General features: G+C 36.9%; 1 protein-coding gene across 4 annotated transcripts in view; it reads right to left on the bottom strand.

Moving 5' to 3' along the window:
• SHANK2 (SH3 and multiple ankyrin repeat domains 2) overlaps window positions 1–27,382 on the bottom strand; it is a 373,648-nt gene that overhangs the window by 147,267 nt on the left and 198,999 nt on the right. For all 4 annotated transcript variants that reach the window (XM_060687619.2, XM_034417321.3, XM_034417322.3 and 1 more), the window contains 2 exons: window positions 8,220–8,302; window positions 6,502–6,626 (listed from right to left, as the gene is read on the bottom strand). In XM_060687619.2, the coding sequence (XP_060543602.2) occupies window positions 6,502–6,626; window positions 8,220–8,302 (208 nt within the window). The remainder of the gene's footprint in view (window positions 1–6,501; window positions 6,627–8,219; window positions 8,303–27,382) is intronic.

Raw genomic sequence — 27,382 nt, 5'->3', positions numbered from 1 at the left:
TTTAGGCACATGACCAACACTCCCACAGCATCTCCTGTCTGACTAGGGGTGGGGATTTATAATTGGGTATCATCAGCAGATGATACCAAGAGATGACTCACCCTGCAGTTTGATGTGAATGTTAAAAAGGAGAGATGAAAAGTCCTGAAGTAATCCACATTTCAGAAGCTTAGGGCTCAACCTCTTCTTTGCTAGCAACACTGACTGCAACCAGCCACAGAGGAAGTAGAACCACTGCAGTACAGTGACTCCCACTACCAATTATTGGGTAGGACCAGAAGAATACCATACTCCATAGTATTGAGAGCTGCTGAAAGGTTTAGGACTAGAATCCTGTTTCAGTACTGTCTTGTAGCCTGAAAAGGGTGTAGGCAACCCACTTTATCCAGGACTCTTTGTAGCTGTGTGCCAACCATCCTCGCAACAACCTTCACTAAAAAGGGAAGATTAAAGGATAGACAAAACTTGTCTAATACTGTGAGGTCCAAAGATGGCCTCTTGAGAAAGGGTGAACTACCACCTCCTTCAGAGCAGGCAGTATAACCTCCTCCATAAAGAGGTATTAATCAGTCTTGGATTCAACCATATGTTACTTCCTGAAGACCTTGACCAACCAGTAGGGGCTTCGGTCCATAACATAGGTGGCTAAGATCACAGCTCTATCCATATTCTTGAGAACAATTGGCTCAAACTCTTTCCAGATAACAAGGCTCAGGGGATCTGTCCAGCCAGAGTCCAACGTCAGCACAATTGAGTTATTTTATCTGACAGATGGTGTGAATATCCCTCACAGCAACCCTGCTAGGGCTTCCTCAGCTTCTCCCTACACAGAAGGAACCTGGTTACCCAATATAAGGAAACTGGTCTGCTACTTGCAGATGCAATGAGGTCGGAGAAGTAATTACACTTCACTGCCCTTATTACCACAAGGTTAAGTCTTAGTATAGGCTTTTAACTATGCTATCTCTCTTTGTCTTTCTCCAGTGACACTCTTATGTCACTCCATCTCGCTGAGCCGCCTAGTAAACCATGAAGCTCTAGGAGTTCCATGCATACTGAGTCCACACAGATGTGATATGGTCCACATTCCATATCTGCATATCTTCCAAGTTGAAACAAGAGCCTCTGCAGAACTGTGTAGTAGAGTTTTGAAGCCAAGCTGCCTCTGAAACCACACTGGGTTCATCAAATGGCACAGTGGTTAAAGTGCAGTACTGCAGGCTACTTCTGTTGCCTGCTGGCTGCCTGCAATTTGGCAGTTCGAACCTCACCAGGCTCAAGGTTGACTCAGCCTTCCATCCTTCCGAGGTCAGTAAAACGAGGAGTCAGATTGTTGGGGGCAATATGCTGACTCTGTAAACTGCTTAGGGAGGGCTGTAAAGGATTGTGAAGCGGTATATACTGTAAGTCTAAATGCTATTGCTATTGCTGTTGCCTGGGATGGGCTGATTAAATAGGGTTCACCTCCCTGTAATAGTGGGAGAACTCTAGGGCCAAAAGAGTATGATCACAGAATCAAAGACTATATGTCCCATTCATTTTATTTTATTTTACCCAGTAAGCACAGTGGCAGAATATATTAACTGCTTGTTATGTAGTTTCTTTATTGTTTATTACTTTTTATTCTTCATTTCTGTGCAGTACAATGAGAAGTGAAGGGACAAAGGGACATTTTAATTGCTTTTTCTCCCCCCCCCCTCAAAAGCCAATCACTTCTATACAAAAGATAAATGAGCAAAACTTCTCACACTTACAAAATAAATCCAGATAAGATAAGAATTATTTTTAAGGATTTTTTTTTAAAAGTATATATAGCAGTTTGGCTCTCAGCACTAAATAGGCTAGTGTTGTCAGTAAGCCTTTTTTTTGAAAAAGCACACAATTCAAATTTCAGAAAAATCACAAAACCAGAATGCTAGCCTGCATCTAAAGTAGCAGAATTGATACCCGAGAAGGAATAAACATGCTGAACCTATTCTAACAAATCATTTGGAAGGTTTGACTGGCTGACCCTGCAAAAATGGTCTAGTAGAGAACAATACTTATAATTAATAGAACACATTCACTATAAATATATAGTCAGACAATGACTGCCACATTAAGCATGCAACAATCATTAAGCATGAACCAATGAGGACCCAGAGTATGGGGGCAATAAGATGACTTTGTATAAATATATAAAAGTATGAAGGCTATTGCTTAACGCATTCTAAACCGCCCTGAATCTCCGGAGAAGGGCGGCATATAAATCAATTAAAAAAAAAAAAAAACTAGTAAGATTGTCAGAAAGAAGCCACTTCGCTCAGCGAAGTCAGCTTCTTGTGCACACAAATAAATGATATGGTCACTGGCAAAGGAAGCTTTTTTAATAGACATGGTTTTATTAAAGGAGCTGTAGTAACACTAGGAACTGTGGTGGCACAGTGGATAGAATGCAGTACTGCAGGCTAACTCACTCTTCACTGCCAAGAGTTTGATTCTGATCGGTTTAAGATTGACTCATCCTTCCACCCGTCCGAGGTCGATAAAATGAGGAGCCAGATTCTTGAGGGCAATATGCTGACTCTGTAAACCGCTTAGAGAGAGCTGTAAAGCACTGTGAAGCAGTATATAAGTCTAAGTGCTATTGTTATTGCTAGAAGTGCCAGACATGTGAAACATCCTCCACAGAGAAGTTTAACGGGCATCTATCCTGTAAACTTTGCAATATCAACTGAAGACTCTCTTATCAAAGACTTACAGGCTTTTAAAGTTTTCAATATGTTTTTAGTGCTGTTTTAATTTAATAGTTGAATACCAACATCTATGATTTATGTTTATACCTCATCGTTTTAACTTCATTTCTGAATCAGGAAATAAACTTTTGGAAGAATAATTTGAAATAAACCTTTTTAATGCATTTATAAAATTGTAAGTGGAAATTATTCTGTTTTTGTTTAAAATATATTTAAACAAAAGACGCAGGACAAGCATTAATAACCTGTATAAGTTTACTTTTCCTTTACAATAATAGCACTCCAGCTATATCCCTGAAGTTGAGGACAAGCATATAATATTATAAATATCTGAGTCACTGAGGATTTTCTATCACTTGGCAACAAGCATTAAGTCCAGTCATTGCCAAAATTATCATAATCCAATTTCACAGCAGTGAAAAGAACATGTGAACCTTACTTAGTGTTCTTACTGGAATTAATTGTTCTTCAGATGAAATATGTATGCAATTTTTTTTAAAATCCAAGCAACGTCCTCAAATATATACTAGCAGAAAAATTGTGAATTCAGAAAACTATTCCTCATTAACAAATGTATTTAAAATATAATGTTCATGATTCCTATATTATAATTTAGAATTAATATTGTGCAACATTAATGTGGTAATTAAAAGTGCAGGCAATTGATCATTCATCATGGGCATTATGTGGGACAGGCTTTGCTTACAAAATAGAGTGCCAGTTGTTGCTGTTGTTGTTTTTTCCACTGCCAAAGACAGACTGACTCAGCCAATTTTTCTTGGTATATTCTTATTTTAAAAATGGCTGAAGTGGCTAATCTTTGCAGAGTTCTCTTTTCAGTAGGGTGAAAAATGGTAATATACAGACTTATTTTAAAATTTGGTTATGTTAGCAATCTTTAAAAATAACGGGGCTTAATAGAAAAACTGAACTGTGTACTAGACAAAAGTGTTAATATCTTGGGCTGCATCCAAAAGTAACCAGCTGGTGAAAGCTATATTTCTATCATACTTTGGAACAGATTCTCTTTTTCTTCAGAGATTTGCTGTAAAAGATTAGAGGGTCATCCAGAGCTGATAAGATGCAATGCAGTGGGGATTTGTGGGGTGAAGGGGAAGAGAAATATGAGGTCCTATTACATAAATAGAAATATACCTTCACCATGACCCTTAAAGATGATATCCAAAATAAACAAAATCTGACAAAACATTAAATTAATAGCATTTTTAAATGAAAAAAGGATTTCTTTGATAAAATGTTACAAAATTATGTGATAATAGTATTCTGTGTTTGAGATCTAGGAACTTGTACTGTAAATCTGCACAGACAATAATATCTGAGAATGCTCCCTGACCATGCCTATGGTCATCTGGGACAGTTTCCATTTCTTTTTCTTTTTTCTTCTCTACTTGTTTTTTATTCCACTTAGTTCCCAAATTATAATAATTTATTACTCTGACTACTATACAATGCAGACATTCCATCTGAAAGGGAAACATAGATTTCCGAGTACTTAACAATTCTGTTCAAATTTATTTAGATGTCATTGTTTCTAATAAGTTTTAATTCCAAACAACATGCAAGCATTGCAACATTGTTCTCCAAGCATGCAGTTTACTTGTTTACTTACTACATGTATACAAACTAAAGTGAAAAAAAGTTTATATACAGTAATATATTTCAAGACAGCTGCTGAAAGAAAAAAACATTCCCAAAAATATCTGTACAGCTGAAAAGACATATGGATCTGCATAACCAAAAGTTTGAATTAAGTTTCTAGAAAATCTCTTATCCTACAGAAAGCCCAATATGTTTTCATAAATCTTGTAAATTCTGAGTTTATCATTCTACATTTTACTGAACGCCAACCCTAGATAATTATTCCTCTATATCTTTTAGCAACCCAAGAGAGGTATCACTGCAATGCTGGCATACACTTACAGTTTGTGGCATTGGCCAGCATCCAAAACCACATTTAAGAACTTTCACAGTAGAAAGAGGTTTGGAGCTTGTGTTTCTTGAGCAGCAATCTACGCATTCCTCATAGTAAACTCATTCTGAAACCTCAGGGCATGCAAAAATATTTGCTCTTCACAGAACAAAATCTCAAAATCTTACAGGCCATGTCAGTTTTCAGGTCTAGCCTATTCATGTCTTTAAATTATGACCACCATACCACCTTTGCAGTATATTCTGTCATACACATGTGGTTAGTTACTGCATTATGAACAATGACTAAACATTAAAATGCCCTTGAAGTTGAAGTTTAAATTTTAATATCCATGCAATAATCTCCCAAATAAACTCTCTAAATAGCAAATTGACAACAGTATGAAAATCAACCTGCAAATTAATACTATGCAAAATATCTAAAGACAAATATTCAGAGATTATACAAACAGAAAGACCAAATGTCCAATGCATTTTATTCCAATATATACTGCTAAAATCAATATAACCAAGAAAACTTAATGTTAAGAAATCAGAAAGATCTCAGTTTTGTATTTCTGAAGTCTGGTTTACCACTGAGAGTTTGGCTAAAATGTACAGATATCTTAATCCAGGTGTCACATGCACAAATTAAAAAAAAACAAGTATCTTAAGTCTGGAAATTATATTTTAAAATAAACATTTGAAATCAGGTATCCAACAAAATTCATTTTTGTGAAACATGTTTATACATTTACTCCCAATACTCCTAATAATTTGATACACTTTTCTCTTTCAAGTGATTAAAAACCAATCAAACTCCAGGATATCTATCATTAAAATGAATATACAAAGTTTTCCAATGATGCTAGGCGGGAAATATTGGCATCTCTTCTATCATAAAGATGGAATTACTACCTTTACACCAAATGGCTCTTACTTGCTGCTATGTATGTGAATGATAAATCTAATAATGAGAACTCATTTTTACACACAGTATTATACACAAGAATTAATTCATTTCTTCTTAAAATTAAATTTACCCGAAGTAGAGAAAGAATTAATCTAACAGACACTCTCCTGGAGGCTTCTCACCTGTAAAACAATGTATTTTCTAGAACAGGGGTATTCCTGAACCTTGGCAACTTTAAGACTTGTGGACTTAAACTCCCAGAATCCCTCAGTCAGTTACAGGTCTTAAAGTTGTCAAGATTGCCAAGGTTGGACATATCAAGGTTTAGGATTTTACACATCTATAATGATATAACTTGTGTTAATATTTAAAAAAACAGTATTAAAAATAAGACAATTAAAAACAAATATGCAAAAAGTAATGGCATCAAACAGCTAACTGCAGATAGTCCTCAACTTACGACCACAATGGAAACCAGAATTTCTGTTGTTAAAGCAGGGCAATGAGTTGTGGCCAGGTTTATGACCTTTTCTGCCATAGTTGTTAAGCGAATCACTGCAATTGTTAAGTTAATCATGTGGTCATTAAGCAAATCCAGCTTCCCCCATTGACTTGGCTTGCCAGAAGGTGGCTGGGAAAGTTGCAACTGATGATTCCATGAGCCCAGGACATTGCAACTATTGTAAATACATGCTGGTTGCCAAGCATCCAAATCTTGATCACATGACCACAGGGATGCCGTTTCGGTTGTGTGAGGATTGCTTGTAAATCACTTTGAATTGTAACTTTGAACAGTCACTAAATGAATGGTTGTAAGTTGAGGACTACCTGTAGGCCTTGCTGCCTATAGACAGAAAGACCAGTTTCCCTAAACTGGGATAGCATTTTTCATCCCCACCAGAATAATTAACCATATTTTCCTACCTCTATCAAAAAGTCTCCTGTTCTCAAGCCAGCTTGCCATGCTACCCCTCCTTCATCAACTGATTCCAGGTACTGTAAAGCAGGGAAGGCTGGCGTTGGTGTGAATTCTTCAATTGGTGTATCAGCTTTAGGAATAATAAATGACATATTTGAATAAACTTTTAAAACATGAAATGTTATTTCATAAAATATTGCCTGTTACAAGACCAGAAAGCCTTTAAGTAAAACAGTCCATATCTATCTGTCTGTCTGTCTGTCTGTCTGTCTGTCTGTCTGTCTGTCTGTCTGTCTGTCTGTCTGTCTATCTATCTATCTATCTATCTATCTATCTATCTATCTATCTATCTATCTATCTTCCTATTTTCTTGCATATTACTCTTGGGTTTAATCAGCAAATGAATAAAGCTGTGAATTTATGTTAATAAACATAAAGCCATGAATTGATAACATAGATTACATCTGAAAATAGTGTTTTAAATCCTCATAGAAGTGCATCAAGAATTTTAAGTATTCAAAAGCAGATAATTACATAGTTAGCACTTAGTATGGTGTAAATACATTAAATCCAACAGGAGGATCCTATAATTGTGCATTAGACACAATTCTGTATGAGATTCACATACATGCTTTATGTTTGTCATATACAGTTCTGATAAAGGTAAACCACCTTTGGAAAAACATTAGTACAGTTTGAAGTACATGTTTTCAATGGGCATTTGAATTTTTAACCTGAAGAACTCACTCCATGTGAAATTAAGATGTATAGTGAGGGAGCTCTGTTTGCTGCATAGATAGCTCAGCGCCAGCTGATCGACACAGTGATGAAGTCACTGGGTTTCCAGACGACCCCACCAAAACGTATGTTTAGCCAGGAGAGTGAATCTGTTACATAGCAAGGGGAACCCAATAGGTATTTACCACACTCTAGTGAGGAAAGTGGTATTCCTAGATAAGGGTGTGGAGATTCCTCCATAAAGTAGATATGGTATAGCCTTTCCTTGAAGACAGCAGTCTAAGGAACAGCCCATTTATTAACTGGGGGGGAGGGGGAGGTTAATAACAGACACTGGGATATACCACCACTTATAAAATTTGCCAAAAGAGTAAAACAGATCACAGATCATTATATTTGCTGTATAAACCTACGGAAACAGATTTTGCATAGGAAAGAAATGGCATATTTAGACACAAGCAGTTTTCAAACAGTACACATACTAAAAGGCCATCTGACATGCCTGCAGCTTATGAAAATACAAAAAAATGACCTGATTTTCTTCCTAAAGCTCCAGTAGTTTTACTTTGAATAAGCTGCAAAACCATTTCAAGGAAAAAAGTAAACATGCCCCTTCAACTGGCACATTATTTTAGCGGAATGACTCTTTACGTGAAGCATTTTTATTATTTCCCCCCCAGCAAGGATGGTTTCAGGCATGCAAAATATTTAGACAACTTCTCCCCTGAATTATTCCACAAATCAATTATTTCTTTCACACACACATACACACACAGATAGACAGACACACACACACACTCAAAACTGCTCGATCAGAAACCAGTAAATCCATATCGGTACTCTCCTGCACAGAGAGAACACTGTTGTCTAGCAACCAAAGGCATAAGGAATAATGCCTGTTTATTTTCAGAAATGCATGCCATTTTTCACACAAGCACTCCCCCAATCACACAGATACAAAAAGAAGAAGAAGAAATCTACATACCTTTGGCCCCTCTGAGCACAAACCCAAATCCTTCATTGTCTTTTTTCTGCAGGACCACTGCCTTTTCTTCTATAATGCAGTCACTGTAGAGAGAATTCCGAGGATAGCGACCGTTATTATATCCCTTCATCACCACGGTAGTAGCTGCTCCTCCAGTGTGCAGGTTCATCATCCTCACAGCCCGTTAATCAAATAATAGTGCAGTAACCAAACATGGGGAAAATGTCATAGCAAACAACAGAAGAAGGAAAGAGACAGAAACAAGGCTTAATAGCAAAGGAGAACATGACAGTGCAACTTAACAGAGGGAACAATGCAGGGAAGGCAGAGGAAGAAACCATGCATGGTGGTGGCTGAAGAAATGTGCAATCATGTCACTTGTGTGCTAGCTAGGAGCCTAACAGAAAAGAAAGTGAACTGAACAACAGTAGCATTAATAAACTCCTCAATCGTAGATGTACCAGAGGCATCTTCTAGTGAAGCCAAAATGAAACCAACCAGAAGAAAAATGAGGCAGCATTTTAAAATTTAAAGGGAGGCTTGGTTTGCTGTAGTAAGGAGCTAAAAGGCACGAATATATTCAGAAGCTATGCCTTGCATCAAAAGCCCTTTTCAATCCTATTGAATGTTGCATACTGCAAGAATCCCACATGATCATCTGACAGCCTACAATGCTAACAACGTGCAGCTGCCTTGGCGTCATCAAGCACAAATTTTCACAGCATCAAGATCTGCATAATTTAAATAGTAACAAGGCATGTATGTTCATGATCACCTTTTCCTATCAAAAATTACAGTGCCTTCCTGAACACCAGTGCAGTGAAATACTAAAGAGAGTGTGCTCAAAAAAGCAAGGCTTAAAAAGAAGAAGGGGTTTGTTAAAAATTCCCTGACATTTCACTTAGGTGATATTTTTTTTAAAAAAAATTAAGAAACTGAATTATTCAAAGAATAAATGAGTTATATATTCTAAGCTAAAATATTAAACTGTAGTATTTATTATGCCTGAATGTATCTTCATTAAACATTAAGGTATATAATTATAATTGTATACCTTAATTAAATGCATGATTTAAATTATGCTTCTGTATTTAACTAGGAAACATTTTTGAAACAAAAATTATTTCTTGGTTTTTAGTTTTAGAAAAGCATTTTCATGTATTAGGCAATGTCCATTAAAAACAAATAATGAACTAATATGGTGGTGAAATGGCATAACTACTGCTCTGGCAATGAGAAATAACATAAAAGGAAATTTTGAAAATGTTCCTGTAGAATCAAAGAACCAATTTCTAAGGATGATACCATCTGTCCATATACATCTAATGATTTAATTTGGTTTGCATCTTAAACTAAGGATTTAGGCAACTTGCACAAAAAAATTATAAATTCACATTTGAAATGCAGAAAAGTATAACAAAGAGTTCCATCAACTTTCTACCCATAGATACAAAACAGCCAGCATTCTCCGAGGAAATTCCTTCTAGGAAACAAATATGGCAAGTCGCCAGTCAAGTTGGATTCTTGGCTAATCAACTGGCCAGTTTTCACTCTTTCCTATTTCTAAATGATGACAGAAAAATGTGTGTTGATACATTTTTAACAAGACTTACAATTTAATTCTTAAATCAAGAAATTCTATCTGAGGGGGCAAGAGAGAGATGTACGAGTTTGATTATTCTTTACAAATATATCTTTACCAACAACAACAGATTCTTTTCAGATTTATCTAATCTAAGAGACCATGGAATATTGGAAGAGAACATAGGTTGAAGGTAGCCAACACTGTACATCAGATTCATCTCATCCCCTTAGCTTCTCCTTCATTTCTCCACATCTACTCTGAGAGTCTTTTTTCAGTGAAGACGTAATTTTGAACAGTCACTAAACAAACTGTCTAGGACTACCTGTAATTTCTGTTGTATTATGTGAATTTTTTTAGTGGGAGAATTTGGAGTAAGGGACATATGACTTAAGGCTCACATAACTTGATCTAGCGTAAAACACACTAGGAATTCAAAGAACCACTGTCTGACAACTTTCTTGGCACCAACAAAATCTCCAAATGTATGCATATCTTGGCATCCTCCTGGATTCACAGCTATCCTTAGTTAACAATCTGATGGCCGTGACCAGGGGGGCTTTTGCACAGGTTCGCCAGGTGCGCCAGTTGCGACCTTTCCTAGATGGGGATGCCCTCTGTACAGTCACTCATGCTCTCGTCATCTCTCGCCTGGACTACTGCAATGCCCTCTACATGGGGCTGCCCTTGTGGTGCACCCGGAGGCTCCAACTCGTCCAGAATGCGGCCGCGCAGGTTGTTATGGGAGCCTCCCGTTACTCCCGTGTTACACCTCTCCTGCGTGAGCTGCACTGGTTGCCGGTGGTCCTTCGGATCCGCTTTCCTGGGTGATGCCCAGGATGCGGGTGTTCTCTGTGGCTGCACTGACCCTCTGGAATGAATTACCCACTGAGCTCCAGATGGCCCCCGACCTTTCCGCGGTGGCCTGAAGACATGGCTTTTTCAGCAAATCTCCTGATCTGCTGGGAGTTTTTAGTTTTAACTGTTGGGGATTTTAATTGGATTATTTTAGCATTAATTTATTGTTTTGTTGTTTATTGTTGTGAGCTGCCCTGAGTCCTTCGGGAGAAGGGGGGCATATAAATATGAATAAAATAAATAAAATAAAATATGTCTGATTGTCAGAACATACTTCAAATCTAAACACTTGCCTTTCAGCCATCATCTTAACATTTGGATCCCAATATTCATGAGTTTAAAAAGCTGGGGCAAATTATCTCTGAATTTGCATAAAATACTTGCTGATGTTTTAAAAAAAGAATAGTCACAGGCAGTAGTGGGTTTCAATTTAGTTTGCTGCTGGTTTGCTTGTGTGCAAGTTTCCGGCCGGGTGGGCAGAGCCTCCCGCCACCGCCGCTACCAGTTCACCTGATCAGGGGCGAACCGGTAGTAACCCACCACTGGTACAGGTCTGTTTTTAAAGATTTTGTTTAGAGGAAGAGTGCCTGCATTCCTTTATTGTTTATTAAGGTCAGTGTCCAGTCAATATAAAACAAAAAGTACAGGAAGTCCTTGACTTACAACTATTTAATGACTGTGAAGAGTTACAATGGCACTGAAAAGAGTGATTTATGGCTGTTTTTCACACTTACGACCGTTACAGCATTCTCATGGTGATCAAAAGTCAGAAGTTTGGCAACTGATCATATTTATGATCGTTGCTGAGTCCTGGGGTCATGTGATCACCTTTTGTGACCTTCCAATAAGCAAAGTCAATGTTGAAGCCAGATTCACTTAACAACTGTTTGACTAACTTAACAACAGCAGTGATTCACTTAACAAATGGGCCAACAAAACTATTACTCAGTTTCTTTAGTTCAGAGTCTATATTACTTCTAAATAATAGAAGTTAAGAATGGAGTGTGGTTCCTAAATCAATAACATATTTTATAAGTAAATAAAATTGATAGTAAGTACATGCAACTTCTAGAGTATAATAAGACTCAATGTCCTGTTTTGGTAAATGACAAAGTACTTTAAATGATGTACAATAATTTCCTACTACTTTAAAATGAAGCTAGTACAATCATAAATTTAGCTTTATATATGCTTTACTTCAGAGGTCCCCAACATGAGGGGTTTGCAACTGGGCTGTGGAAATGGCAGCCGAGTGCGCACCCAGGCATGCGCATCCTGACTTGTGTGAGCAGCAGGTGAGTGCACGCATCAGTGGTGGGTTGCCCCCGATTCGGACCGGTTCGCAAGAACTGGTAGTAAAACTGACAGGAGGCTCCGCCCACCGACCCCGACATCATCAGAAAGCTTCTGTGCGGCCGGTTGCAAACCAGTAGTAAAGGTAATTACAACCCACCCCTGGCACACATGCTCCATTTGCATGAGTGGTAGGTGTGTGTGCACGCTGCTCGTGCAAATGGAGCTACATGCATGTGCGCAAACCATCCAATCATTCCCCCACCAGTCCACAAAGCTGGAAACGTTGGGGAACGCTGCTGTACACCTCAATGAATATTTAATAAGAGTGGATTACTACCACTTTGTTGTTCGAAGTACAGTTTAGGAATTGGAATTTTAACTCATGTGATTTGGTCTTCTCTGATTATTGTAACATTTGATGAGAACAGGATTATTAATATGACTTTGGATCAACTGCTCAATGTAAAGATGCTACTGCTATTATTTGGAATTTATTGATCTACTAAGAAGTATGGACTAGTCAGAGAAAGGGGTTGACTAACAGAATGACTACACAACTGTAGAAGGAAAATATACATTTGATCTGCAACAATGTATTATTGATATACATTACCTATCATTACCTATCAAATACCACAGTTGAGTCCAAAATTTCAACCACAGTTGAGTCCAAAATTTATTATGTTGCTTAGTGAGAAATTTGTTAAGTGACTTTTGCCCCATTTTATGACTTTCCTTGCCACATTCGTTAAGTGAATCACTGCAGTTGTTAAATTAGTAACACAGTTGTTAAGTGAATCTGGTTTCCCCATTGATTTTGCTTGTCAGAAGTTTGCATGACCCTGGGACACTGCAACCATCATAAATGTGAGTCAGTTGTCAAGCATCTGAATGTAAATCACGTGAACATGGGGATGCTGCAGTCTTAAGTATGACAAATGGTCATTAGTCACTTTTTTCAGTGCTGATGTGACTTTGAATGGTCCCTAAGCAAACTTTGTTGTAAGTCGAGGACTACCTATATATATATCAATAGTTGATTTTTGGTTATTTGGGTAATAGGATAAAGAAAAAAAGAATTCTGAGCAATCTAATAAAAAATTGGGAAATGGTTCTGCTTATAATTTAATTTTCCAGGCCTGACTTTTTCTTCTTTTTTCCTCCTCTTTTTTATTGTTATTAAGATTGAAGCTAATATTCTTTAATTAATATTATTCATAATTCAACATTGTATATACATATTTGGGTTATTAGTTTAGCACAATAAAATTATTTAAAAGAATAGTATGGATTGCACATTCTATGCTATGATTAAATTCACAAAGAAATAGAAGAATTAATTTCTTAATATTAGTTTATGGAATTTATCTGGACTAAACATTTATCCATAGTATAATAAGGTTCTATTAACAGAACTCTGCACTTTTGTATAAAAATTATCTCTCCAATGGATTAAATATTTTAAAAGTTTGTCAAAAAAACTACAACTACAAATTATTTGCTTGTACAAAGGGCATGTTGTAGAAGTAATATAAACAACCTTGAATTTCTTTCAAAATGTTGACAAACTGCAGCCGTGATGGCGAATCTGTGGCATGCAGAACCCTCTCTGTGGGCACGCAAACTGTCACCCCAGCTCAGCTCCACCGCGCATGCAAATGTGCCTCCCGCCGGCCAGCTGATTTTCGGGTCTCTGCCATGCATGTGTGGGGGGTGGGGCACATGCAGGAGACGTCCACATCTGTGCGGGGTGGGGGGGGGTTGCACGCGCATGTGCAGGGGTGGGGAGAGTGCGGGGGATGCGGTGCACCCACCCACAGCCCGTTTTTGGTCCCAGGAGGCTGCAGGGAGGCCTGCTAGGCCCAAAACAGGGCACGAGGGGGTCATGCGCACATGCATGGGTGTTGTGCGGGGGATCGCACACACATTGCATTGTGGGTGCCGGCATGTGCGTATATGCAGTGTCGCATGCACGCACACTTTCGGCACGCAACGACAAAATGGTTATTTATCTCTGAAATACAGTATGCCAGTAAATTTTCATTGCAGTATCTCCCTAACATAAATACTATAACCAAAACAATAACAGAACAAATTCTGAGATCTATCTAAATGCCTATTTTTAATGCTTTCCCTTTTCAAAGAGTAGGTGAATGATCCCAGTAACTAGGAGATTTAAACATCATATACATCCTATATTTGATAGATTATTAGTGTGCCAGGAAATGCAATCAATCTATCTGTGAAATATGATTATATAAAGTGTAGCCCTGATATGATTCATGAGGGAAATGTTAATTATTTGTTTAAGACCAATAGTGAATTTAGCACTGCATTCAAGTCATTCCTATTATCTGCAAGCACAGTTTCTAAACAGAAAATATCATAGCATTATATTTCACAAAATGTAATTACAATTAGCAAACTTGCACACTTACATTCTGGCAGGTCTAAATGAATGTATGCACAGCCATTTCACTTTGCTGGTGATCCCAACTGAAATAGAATTGTTCATGCCATGCCTAACTTAATATGAAAGGACACAACTGTTTTAACAACTTGAGGAAAAATACCTTGCAAAAACTGGCAAAGTATCTCCCCCACCTTAATTGTTAAAACCACTATGTCATTTGAAAGCACCCCTTTTAAAAGTTTGCCATAGACCTACTTCTTATTATATAGTTTTTGAGGAAAAACAATTATTTTTGGCGTATATTTAAAAAAATCTACAAATTCCTGGATATAAAGATCAAGAAAAACAGAAACCTATCCAATTTCATAACAAAACACCTTGTGTTCAAGATTTCACCAGCATTTTAATGCAAGTATTTCTATTTAGAAATTAGAGATAATACTTATTCTTAAATTAAAAAATAGTAAGACCTGAACTACTAAAAATAAACTTTGTACTAAATAAGACACAAACACTAAGAGAGCTCTTTAACCTATTCCTGTTTCAAATTGTCAATGAAGATTCTCAATTATCCAAGTAGAGGTGTCTGAAGGTTGTCTGAAATTGTCTGAAGGTTGAGTCATTGAGTCACTGCCTGGACTAACAAACAACAAAACTAACAACAAAAATTAGTCCAGTTGCAATGATTCAACCTTCAGGCAACCTCCAGACTATTACTGTTTCCAAAAATATTCAAAAAGGAGGTTTTACTATCTGTTACTATCATATCTATACAATCATACTATACAAATGGTGCTGAATAGCAAGGCAGCAATTGCTTCTTATTTTATACCCAATAGTTTGCTAAGAATAAAATGTCTTGCCCCTAATGATAATCCTTAGTTAAGTTTCCACATAGCATCTGAAAGCAACAGATACCAAACTAGATAATGCCCTGGAGATTCTGTAACAAATCCTCACTGTAATTTGCTTGTTCTAAAAGGAGCTACACCCAGGGGAAGGAGGGAAAAATTAGATTAGAGTTTAATTCTCACACATCCCTTATAGGTGATTTCAGTCACTGATTTCTCAGATAATATCTAGTCAGCCCTTTTACGTCTCATGTGTGCTTGAATTAATCACTGTTCTAAGCAGTGCCTGGAAATCAACAACCTGTAGGATTTCTTTCAGGTTTTCCTTTTCATTCCAATCTTGGTAGATACATTGGCATCCCAAACAGATGGAACACACATGTAGTAATGAGAAGGTGGTATTTACAAGTGGATATGCACGTTGCAGAATTCCTTGATCATAAAACCAGCTGTATTCCATTTACTAATGAAGCTCAGTTTGCTGAGACAGCATGGTGAAGGACAGGTAAAAGATCTTCATGTGTTAATCTTATTTTGGTTAAAATTAAAGTTACCTAGCCAGGTAACAAAACATTCAGAAATCAATCTACAAACTTGGAGAACGAACCTTCACTCTCATCCTATACCCAAGCTACAGATATTCACCACTATTGCAAAATAATTTTAAAATTAAAAATTTAAAAATTTATGATGTGAACTAATATATACTACTCTCTACAATAGATTGTATTTAGGAAACTCAATCTATAATATTTGCAAGAACAAAAGTCTCCCATTTATTATTTTGCATATTTATCTAGATCCTATTCATAGTTTATTTCTTGTTCAATTAAATATAAACCTGAGGTTCAGGAATTCAAGAGATTGCAACTTTACTATGTTTGCATCTTCAGACTGAGGATCAGAATATCAATCACCTCTGAAATGCAGGCCAACTAGGTAATAACTTTAGCACACTAATGATATCTTATGTCACAAATTCATACACTCATCCAGAGACTTCATGAAACATGTGATAACACAGACTAAAATCTCAACCAATGCTGATTCAAGCAACAGGAAAAAAATCGTTAATATTTTTACATAGGCAAAATGGTTCAAATGAAAAAAAAAATCAAAAAAATCTAACAACATAATGTGTCAGCAAGATTCTTCAGATGGTACATCAGGAGAAAAAAGTGCACAGTCTGGTTGAAGTAAGGTAGAAATAATATAGGAAATATGTCTCAGTTAAGAGGAACTAAAACTGTTCCAGAACTTTTGCAGTCCATCAAAAAAATTGACTTGGAAACACATCTCTTTTTTAGAAGACTGATTTATTGGAATGAGATGTAATCATCTTGTTAGTGTAGAAATCACACCTTTTTCAAAGGTAATGAAGTAGCACTACTACTTTTAGATTTTTTTAGAAGATATACAAAAAATTGCCTGGACATGTGTACATGGTTCCTGTGTAGACTGAAATCAACAATAGTAAAAGTGTCCAGGACTCTTCTCTTTTAGCAATTCAAGGACTTCACACAGCACTAAGGATGGGATAACAAGAAAACACCAAAACAAAGTAAATACCAAAACAGAATAGATGATGCAAGGTTCCTAAAGAGATGGTAATAGTGTTGAATCCTGAAACAAGTATAAGCAGCTTTGATCATATGCTTGGCACAAGTTGTACACCAAAAGATGATGAACAAAAATGAGAAATTGTCTCAATGTAGCTGGGCAGGCAGCAGTTGATGTTTTTAATGGCATATAATATACTCAAGAAAGGAAAAAGAATGGAACTGTCTAACAAAATATTGCAGGCCAACACCAAAGGGGAGATTTAAGTTCACAGAAGACTTCAAAAAGGGTATGAATCTTTTGAAGAGTTCCTCAGCGACTTAAAGCTGCTAAACCTGAATTATAATTCTGACTAATTCATTGAATCCCTGATAAAAAGGATTTTATTTTTCTTTATCCCCAGGTTGTACAGGCCCAAAATTATAAAAATCACTTTGGAGGATATTGATTTTACTCTGGACAAAGTAATGCGGTTGAAACTGCCACTATACATCATATGTACAGAAAGCAATATAGTCAGCATGGTGGAGTTAAAAAAAACCAACCAACCAGCCAACTATGAAGTTTCTTCTAATTCTCTCCCTCAGGGTAATCCTAAAGAGTTTAGAGATCTTTTGTTGCACAAAATATGGCATCCTCCATCAGACCAGTTAGTGCCCTGCACTTGGAAAGGAGTGTAATGCTTGAGAACAATTTAATTATTTTGCAAGAACCTTCAGGAGCAGCCTGCATTTAAGAGAAAACCAAGTAAACAAATTTTACAAGATGAAGTAGAAATGACACTGCAGAGGGAGAACTATGGATACTGTGAGGGAGGAAGACTGAACTATTACACCAGAAACTAATGGCAGTTAGAATGGTTATAAAATGAACATCGGAGTCCAAGCTAATACGTTTCCTAAATTTACAGATTAGCTGTTACTTCAATAACCAAAGTGACTCTTGGGTACATCTGTTTGATTACAAGTTTATAATGGCCAGATAATTCCCACTAAAGGGTTTTGTTAGTTAAAAATACCTTCAGAGATCTTCCAGTAGTGCTTACTGTTGCTGTAGTCAGGACACTGTAGTTCATTTTAGATTCAACCACTTCTCAAACTTATTTAAAAGATCCCTATGGGTTTAACTTGGGATGATGCAGAGTTTAAATTAAAATAAAATCCTACATTAGTTTAACCAGAAAATTCACCTGATGAAGTGAGCTGTAGCTCACAAAAGTTTATACTTTTTACTAAAAAGTGTAGTTGAAAAAGTGCCACCAGACCTTTTCACTAACAATTATTACCATGGTTCTCTTCTTACAATGTTAATAATGGTAATTATTTTTCTCATTTGCTGAAACTTGCTTTCTTAGCTGATACAACCAATTAAGATGACCACATAGACAAGTTCTTGTCTATGAAATTTCCTGTGTTATTACAGCTCCTACTGAGCCTTAGTTCCGTGGTCATGACTTTTCCTTACTTCCTATGCAATATGGTTTCTCTCATAACATTCATCTTGAAATACCTATAATCAAATAGATTTACAGACTACAGTATTAAAATGCAAATCCATTAGTGGAAAAAATCCTCTGCTTTGGAGAGTGATCTCCTGTTGGCTGTTCTGTTATAGAGCTACTCATTTCACTTGTGGTTGTCCCTCTGCTAAAAATTTCTTTGGCAGAAAACTAAATTCTCTTTTCCAGGTTGCTACAGCCCACTGCTAGCCACTGACACATTGGCTCCCTAAATAAACATTCTATTAAAATCAATGGCTTCACCACCATTGCATTCTAATGCCCATGTCTACATAGGGAACACTTAAGCTATGCCGGTGCATATGAATGATGAATAGGTCCCCACTCATTTAAAATGGCAACGTGTTATTCTAGGGGTATTCTAGAATGTTATTCTAGGGGTAACTGATGCACTGGCAGCTTTGGAGCAAAAGGGATTGAGAAAAGAAAAGGAAACTGTAAATGAAGCATCTTCAGAAAGTACTATAGAGGTCAGTAGGGAATCACAAAATAAACCCAGGGCCATGGAAGAACACCAGCAAAAAGACTCAGCTAATACTAATGAGGAACCCATAATAATAATAATAATCCTGTGCAAATCAGTATCAAATCAAATAATTGAATATGCAGAGTTTCACTAAACAAAGTTGGTGACACCTTGAGGGATAGATACAGTATTTTTTTTTTGTTAAAACTAGGAGGAGGGGGAGGGGACGGGGAGGGGAGGAGGATTGCTTTTGAATTAGTACAGCACATCCTACATAGGGGTTGAAGAGTGTTAAGAAGCTTCAGCTGTGCAAAATGCTGTAGCATGAACAGTTATGGGTCTGCCATTTAGCATATGTGACACACCTTATTGTAACCTGCATTAACTACCAGTATGCTACCAGGTAAAAATCAGGCTGCTAGTGGTTACTTTTACAGCTTTTTATGGCTTGGGCCAGGTTACTTATAGGACCATCTCTCCCTGGTTGTATCTAGCCATTCTGTGAGATCCAGCAGGAGAAGCATGCTTTGAATGCCATCTGACAGGACCCATAAAGAGATCCTGTCATGCTGCCTGTCATCCCCTGGAGATCACTTTTGCCTAAGGTGACCAGATGTCCCGCTTTTGGTGGGACAGTCCCGCTTTTGAGCAATTTGTCCCGCATCCCACGGCATTTTAAAAAAGTCCCAATTTTTCATTCTGCCTCCTGAGTCCCGGCTGCCTCCTGAGTCCCCACTGATGGCTAGAGGGAAAAAAACCTGTTTAAACTCTTGCCGCGGGGCTTCAAAGGACCGCCCTACGTTGATTAGCTCGGCTTCTCCCTCTCAGCTGATTTGCGCAGGGCTCTGCTCTTGCTAAATTGCTCAGCAGTTTTTTTTTCTCTTTGTGCAAACCAAGCTCAAAACGAAACTGAAAGTAAAACAGGCTGTTGGCTTTGCTGTTTGCTTGCAATGTTGGAAAATTAGGCAGCAGATTTATTTTCCTTTTCCTCACCAAAAAAGGTAGGTGCAAACAATGGGAAATTATTTAGGGCAAAAGAGGAGAGTTCAAGATTTTAAAACACAAAAGAAAAAAAAGCTCTTTTTAACTAGGGAATTGTAATAATTGAGATACTATTAATTGTATACTGTGTTGAAAGCAGAAATGGTTAAGTTGTGGTTTGGAGGAATATATGGGGGAAATTATTTGGTTTATTATTATTGGTAAATATAATTAATTGATTTGTAAGAAATTGGATTGCATGGAAATAATTGGAATATTCATGTTCATATTGATTAATATACAAAAAAGATAGTTATATAACTAATTGATTTATATTAAAATGTTGAATTTGTATTAAACAACTCATATTACATAATTAACCAATGTGAGGATGGATATAAAAATAGATGACAATGGAAAGGGGTATAATATAGAATAGAAGGGAAAAATTGAATTTGATTAAGATTAGAGATGAGGATGAGGGTAATATTGGTTTTTTACAAAAATAGATGAGGAATAAATATGGCAAAAAGGAAATATAGAAATTGTAAATTTAATTGAAATGACTAAACGCTGTTTAAATTTGTGAACCAGCCAAATATTATGTTCAAAGAAAATACATTGTATGTTTGTATGTGTGTTTCTAATTACTGCTATTTATTCATATTTGTTTGGGGTTGGCTTTCTTCCCTTTCATCTTTTTTATTGTACAGCAATCTTTCTCCTCAAACCTACCACCTCTCTTTTCTTTCCTTCTTACTTTCTCTTCCCCCCACCCTCTTCTTCTCCTCCCTATTTCCTCTTCCTTTCTCCTTCTCCTCCTCTCTTCCCCCCTCTCTTACCGTCACTCCTACTCTAATTTCCCTTCCCTTCCTTCATCCCTCTCTGTTACTGTATCCTTTTATGCATATGGACTACTCAGAGGGCTGAAAAAGTTATTTTTGACTGGTCCTCACACTTTTGACCAGTCCTCGAACTTACGACTGTCCTCACATTTTACGTTTTTGCCCTATCTTGTCACCATGGTGAAGAGAAGCAGTTGTGAAATGAGTGACATGGTTGTTAAGAATGCTGCACGGGCATAAATGTGAGGATGGTCTTAAGTGTGAGGACCAGTCAAAAGTGCGAGGACCTGTCAGAAATGACTTTTTTCAGCCCTCTGGTTAGTCCTTTTGTGCATATGGACTACTCAGAGGGCTGAAAAAGTTATTTTTGACTGGTCCTCGCACTTTTGACCAGTCCTCGAACTTACAACTGTCCTCACATTTTACGTTTTTGCCCTATCTTGTCACCATGGTGAAGAGAAGCAGTTGTGAAATGAGTGACATGGTTGTTAAGAATGCTGCACGGGCATAAATGTGAGGATGGTCATAAGTGTGACGACCAGTCAAAAGTGTGAGGACCTGTCAGAAATGACTTTTCAGCCCTCTGAGTAGTCTCTATACACATAGCCATGGCCACCCGGTCACATGACCAGCTAGCCATGCCCACCCAGTCACATGGCCTCCAAGCCACGCCCACAATGGTGTCCTTCTTACCAATGTTAAAATCTGTTCACCTTACCCTATACACATAGCCATGGCCACCTGGTCACATGACCAGCTAGCCACGCCTACCCAGTCACATGACCAGCTAGCCACGCCCACAAAATAAGCCACGCCCACAATGTCCCTCTTTACCAATGTTAAAATCTGGTCACCTTACTTTTGCCCTGAGTCTGTTGGCTTTTCACAAGGTCCTAAAGACCTTGTTTTGAAATTGAGCCTTGGAGTGGGTGAGCCTCTTTCATGGTTGTGTTGACTAGAATGATTGTTAGTGCCATTGTGTGGCTTTTTATATCATTTATGGTTTGGTTAATTGGTTTTATTCTGCTTTTAACTGCTAGCTGCCAAGAGTCACGTACTTGAGATGTAATAAGAATTTGTAATAAGAATTCTTTGGATGTCATATGACAATAGCATCAGTTTGGAATTGGTTTGCAAAACTGCAGTTAATCTTATCGGTAATAGTTGTGTTATGATTGTTCTACAGGCTCAGAAATGAAATCAACAACAATAAAATAGTCCTTAGCCTCTGGGTCTCTTTCTTTTACCAGGTCAAGAACATGACATATACAGTAGACAGTGAAGACGGTCAAATCCTATCTATTTTTCCACATCTTCAGGGAAACCAAAGTAAGATTGATCTATACAAAAATGAACAGCTGAAATATTTGACCTTTCCTCTTTTCTTTGCTAATATTCAAAACATGTTGAATAGAAGTGATTTTAATGCTTTCAAAAACATCAAAGCAAAGTAAGAAATTCTATTCAATAGCCTTCCTGAACTCATGACTTATCATAAAATATGACTTATTTTATGACTTATCATAAAATCTGATCTTATCTAATTTATCTTAATTGTCTTCAGATACTTAAACTGCCTAATTAATGCATGGACAATTGAATATGGTCTGAGAACCTGATATTCTCTCTAATATCATTTTAGGTATGTTTTATGAAATACTTTCTGTATTCTCTCAGTATTTCACTCATCATTTTATAATAATGCAGAAGCCTGATAGGCTAAACACAAAATGCAGCAACAAAAAAACTACCTTCATATTTTGAAAAAATATGATAAAAGCAAGTCTTGAACATTCATAAAGCTAAACTATTTATTCTCACACAGGATAGTGTTTTATAGTAGGAATAAGGGTAAATTTTGATTAGAGCTCTTTAAAATTGACAATCACCTTTTCCCTCCCCCCCCCCACCTTCCATCTCCATCTCCTATCAAATGCTTGAGTGATCTCTATCCATCTTCAAGTAATCTAGGCACAGACCATTCCAAGCAAAATATTTCATCATCATAGTAGCTGCTCAAAGAGATCAGCCAACTGATAACAGAATAACAAAAAAGCAGAATAACAGAGTTGGAAGGGATCTTGGCGATCTTCTAGCCCAATCTCTTCCTCAGGCTGGAAACCCTATACCATTTCAGACAAATGGTTATCCAATTTCTTCTTAAAAACCTCTAATATTGGAGCACCCACAACTTCTGGAGGCGAATCGTTTCACTGATTGTTTTTACTTTCAGGAAATTTCTCCTTAATTCTAGGTTGTTTCTCTCCTTGATTAGTTTCCACCCATTGCTTCTTGTCCTGCCCTCAGGTGCTTTGGAGAATAGTTTGACTCCTCTTCTTTGTGGCAGCCCCTGAGATATTGGAACACTGCTATCATGTCTCCCCTAGTCCTTCTTTTCATTAAACTAGACCTACTCAATTCCTGCAGCCGTTCTTCATATGTTTTAGTCTCCAGTTCCCTAATCATCTTTGTTGCTCTTCTCTGTACTCTAGAAAGAGTATATTGAAATATTGGACATACGATGTAAATTTAAAAGCTATAACCTGCTTGGAAAATACTCTTTGGACAATATTATTCTCTCTCTCCTCCAAACAAATAATGGTCAAAATCAAAATGAATTATATATACATATCTAGTAAGAGGACTGCCATTTTTGCTAAGCTAGTTATGGATTCTCTGCTGATTTTTTTTTTTTTTTTACTCAGCTGCAAAGCTGAGTAAAACACCCACAATATGAAAAACACTCACAATATGAGAACAAAAGAAATATCTACTCTACAAATAAAGGGATACGAAGCACAACGAATGGGATTTTTGCAAGCACACATCTATGACATTGGAATGAAACAGTCTAAAAGATCTCTGAGATACTTGACTAGCTAAAAAGCACCATACTTAGTCATGTGCAAACAGCAACGTACTACTGTGAGCAATGTAGGAATTGTCAAGCAATATTAATCTGGAAAGAGTTCTAATTATACCAGCCATTTCCAGGCTAAATTCTAGGAAAGGGATGCACAAAGTCTCTAGCTAAGAACCATATTAACAAATGGGAGGGGGAATTGAGGGCTGAAATAACTATAGCTATTATGCAAAACGATCAGGGGCAGATTTTTCTGGAGGCGGCAGGTTTTTAGGGGTGGAGTCTCTCTCTCTCTTTTAACTGTGATAAGTCTATTTTAAGACTTAAACTACAGTTTTTGTGCATTCCCAGCCACAAAATGACAGGAAAATGAATAGCCTATTTTCAATCTGGCGATTACAAAAAAGAAACAAAAAAAGTGGGGGGGGGGTTGGAATCCACATGTGACCCATGGATACAGGTGTCCACCCCTGTTCCAAGAGGAAAATGGCCTAAAGCAAAAGCAAAAAAAAAAAAAAAAGCAGATACTGAAAAATGGCACAATTATTTCCCTAAGGACTGAGGTTCACATAAACTCTTCCTGTTCATATAAATAACTGGGTCAAATAAGGTTATTTTTTAAAAAATCTGTTTCCATCCCACTTCGCAGGCAGCCAACCATAACCATCAGAATGGCTTGCAATTCATTATCAAGATACAAAAAACATTTAGATGCTAACATTATAAATCAGCACCCACAGATCATTAAGTAGTTAATGCCATTAAAAAAAGGTTTTAATTTTAAATTCAGAAGAAGATAATCACTAGACTACAGTAGCAGTGGTGCTTCTGTACCTCTGTAATGAGTAGGCAAAACAGGGCAAAAGATCCTTTTCGGGGGGGGGGGGGATTTCATGAATCACACATGAACAGAAACAGAAACAGACAAAATATATTTTTGATAATCCCTTATAAAGTATCCGCTATAGGACATTCAAGTCCATGGTCCAGACTATGTAAAGCTGTAAAATGATATCAGAAGCACTTAAACATTGCTGGTTCACAACAAATAAATGTTCGAAAACTTTAATCATCCACCTTTTTCCATTTAATGAGAATAAGGAATCTTTTTTGATAGTTCTTTCAATATAAATTATTGAAATAAATGCTTTGTGTCTGACATATTCTGAACCCTCATCAAAAATGGCTGTCATAATGGCTGGAGTTATTCATGAAACATTTGTGAAAATCAAAGAAATTGCTATAACAACTTAACCAGAAAGTCAAATTGGGCTTCAATTGCAGTTTTTTTTTTCTAACTCCAGAGTTTTGGATTTCTGGTGACTGCCTGGACAAGTCACTGCAATTTTCCTGGGAAAGTTTTTCAGAAGCCATTGCCTCTTTCCTAGGACTGAGAAGTGATTAACTCAAGATCACACAGATGGCTTCATGTCTACAGTAGAACTAGAACTCATGGTCTCCTGCTTTCTTCTAATCTAATACCTTAGCCATTACATTAAACAGGCTCTTTCTAAATAGAAATCAGATTCCAATTTCAAGATTACAATAATGAGAACAAGGGAGGCTCATGTTTGAAATGATTTCTTAAATTACACATCTGCCCCAAACTCAGATTTAGTTTATCTCACCATTGCCTTAGTTGCAAAAGTTCCTCTTGTTCCTCAAGTTTATTCCTACTGCCCAGTACCATCCTTCATATTCACTTGTTTTTCTTAATTTTAATATGTAAAGAAGTGCAAGAATGCTCTACTAAGTATGCTTTTAAAGTTGCACCTCTAGGGTGCAGATCAGATTACTGGCTGTCACCTTTAATGTCCTGCATGGCTCAGGATATGGTCCTTCTTCAAATTTTCTGCCTATACAATAAGAAGTCCTTTTAAATCTCTTTACTTAGGAAATGTCACCTTTGTGAACCTTGGAGGTACGCCTTTTCAACTGCTTCCTCTCTCCCCACTTAGAATGACATTCCCTCCTGAGATCTATATGATTCCAATTTAAAAGTCTTTGGAAAGGCAATTAAAACCCAGAGGTTCTTCCAATAGGCCTTGGGGACAGATATTGTCTCTTGGAATTTGGTGTTCTGTTTGAGTTTTATTGTCTCCAGCAATCAAGAATTGTGATCTGTTTGGTACTTGCTTGATTTTTATGTATATTTTTAACTTTATTTTATGGAATAGGTTGTGTAAGTTAACAGTGCCCAAGATCAAACAAACAAGCAAATGCTATCAACAACTATGGCCTCTTCTAAGTAGGTGTCTGAGCAATTGAAAATTAAGACACTTCACTTTTTTAAAGCAGGAGAAGGCTATTAAGAAATCTTTAAACATTTCCTCCTTGCGTTTTTGATTCTAAGACTTATTCTAAAGGATAACAAAAGTTATACAGAATTCTCAAAATCAGGAGAAGAGGAAGAAAACCAAGAAAAATATTTGGTAAAATAGTTCCTAAAATTGTCAGATCTTTCAAATAGATCCCATAGATAATTGCAAAGATCTTGCTAAACGGTTTAGTTAATGCTAGTTTAACTGTCCATAGTACAGTGCTCCTTATATAATGATCTTTAAATGACTTGGACTTGCTTATCTATCCTTATCATGCGATTGTCAGAAGGGTAGACAGAAAGACAGACAAAATATCAGTGTTTAAATTAGGCAAAAGAAACCTTGATAAATCCGAAATCAATGGCCACAGCCATACAAGATATATTTTGAGGGAAAAAAAGGTTTGAAACATTTACTAGGCAATTAGATTTAATTCCTAGGGATTTATTATTTGAAAGTAAAAAAATAATGTATGAACTTGTGTTACTTTATAACCATATGGGCTGCTGAAAATGCATTTTGTAAAACCTGAGGCTATTCCCTTTGTCATCGTTTTAACTTCCACTATTCTAAAAAACAGACAAATAAACAAACAACAGAAAACCACTGAGAATTTTAACTAAAGTGACTTTTCACCATCACATTCAGTTTTCAGAAAACCAGTTTGCTTACTGTAACATTAAAGCAGTCACTTACTATGAAGCGGTATATAAGTCTAGGTGCTATTGCTATTGCTATCTTAAGTTGCAATGCCAGCTCAAGGGCATATGGCACCCCTAGGCTACCCTGATTGATGGTGCTACCTCCTGCCAATGTGAAGAGTTGCATTTTTAGAATGATGTAGAAGGGGAAACAACACTGATGCCTTGTAATATTTGGTGCCCTGGGCAAGTATCTACTCAGCTTCTGCCTACAGGTGACCTTGTTGGTTCCACAATGATAACATGGCCATTCAGGGTGGCTCCAATATACTTTAGGATTATATAATGGCAAGAGGCATAGGAAATGCTGTGCAGATGGAAGACAGAAGGGATTCAATTAAATATCAACATATCTAAGAAGCTAACGTCCCTAGAAATTGAAAATGAAACGTTGGATCATTCAGCAAAACAACAATCTGAAGCATACTTCCAAATCAACGATGAAGCAGGTTTGAAAGACAAAAGTTTTAAATAGTTCTCAAAGTTCCTATATTCGAATATTATGAAAGATCTGTGTAAAGACTTCCAACATATTATGTATGAAAGAAGATTTAGTCATATTTCTAAGCCAGAAGAGTAAACTGCAGGGGGCAAAAATCTAAAAGCAAAACTTGGAAGTCTTAAACAGGCTACTCTTAGCTGGAAATCCATGGGGCTGTTATTTCTGCCAATAGAACTATAGCAAAGTTCTGACTGAAAAGATGTCCAAACTTTCATATTTGACATGTTCACTGCTTTCTTATAAACAACTGCACCTAAATAATAGGTATCTGCAATAATCAAACTTTATTTCATGTGGAGCTTGTGTCAGTCCACTCAAGGATTTAAAAGGTGGCAAATTTCATCAAAGGTGGCAAATGTTGTATTCAACAACATAGAAGTATAGAATTCAAAATGAGAAACATTA

Source organism: Pantherophis guttatus, chromosome 1 (genome assembly GCF_059756535.1).
Source record: "Pantherophis guttatus breed Tessera chromosome 1, ASM5975653v1, whole genome shotgun sequence".
Taxonomy (NCBI): domain Eukaryota; kingdom Metazoa; phylum Chordata; class Lepidosauria; order Squamata; family Colubridae; genus Pantherophis; species Pantherophis guttatus.
Note: the sequence above shows the minus strand (reverse complement) of the source record. Positions and strands in the feature narration are given on the sequence as shown.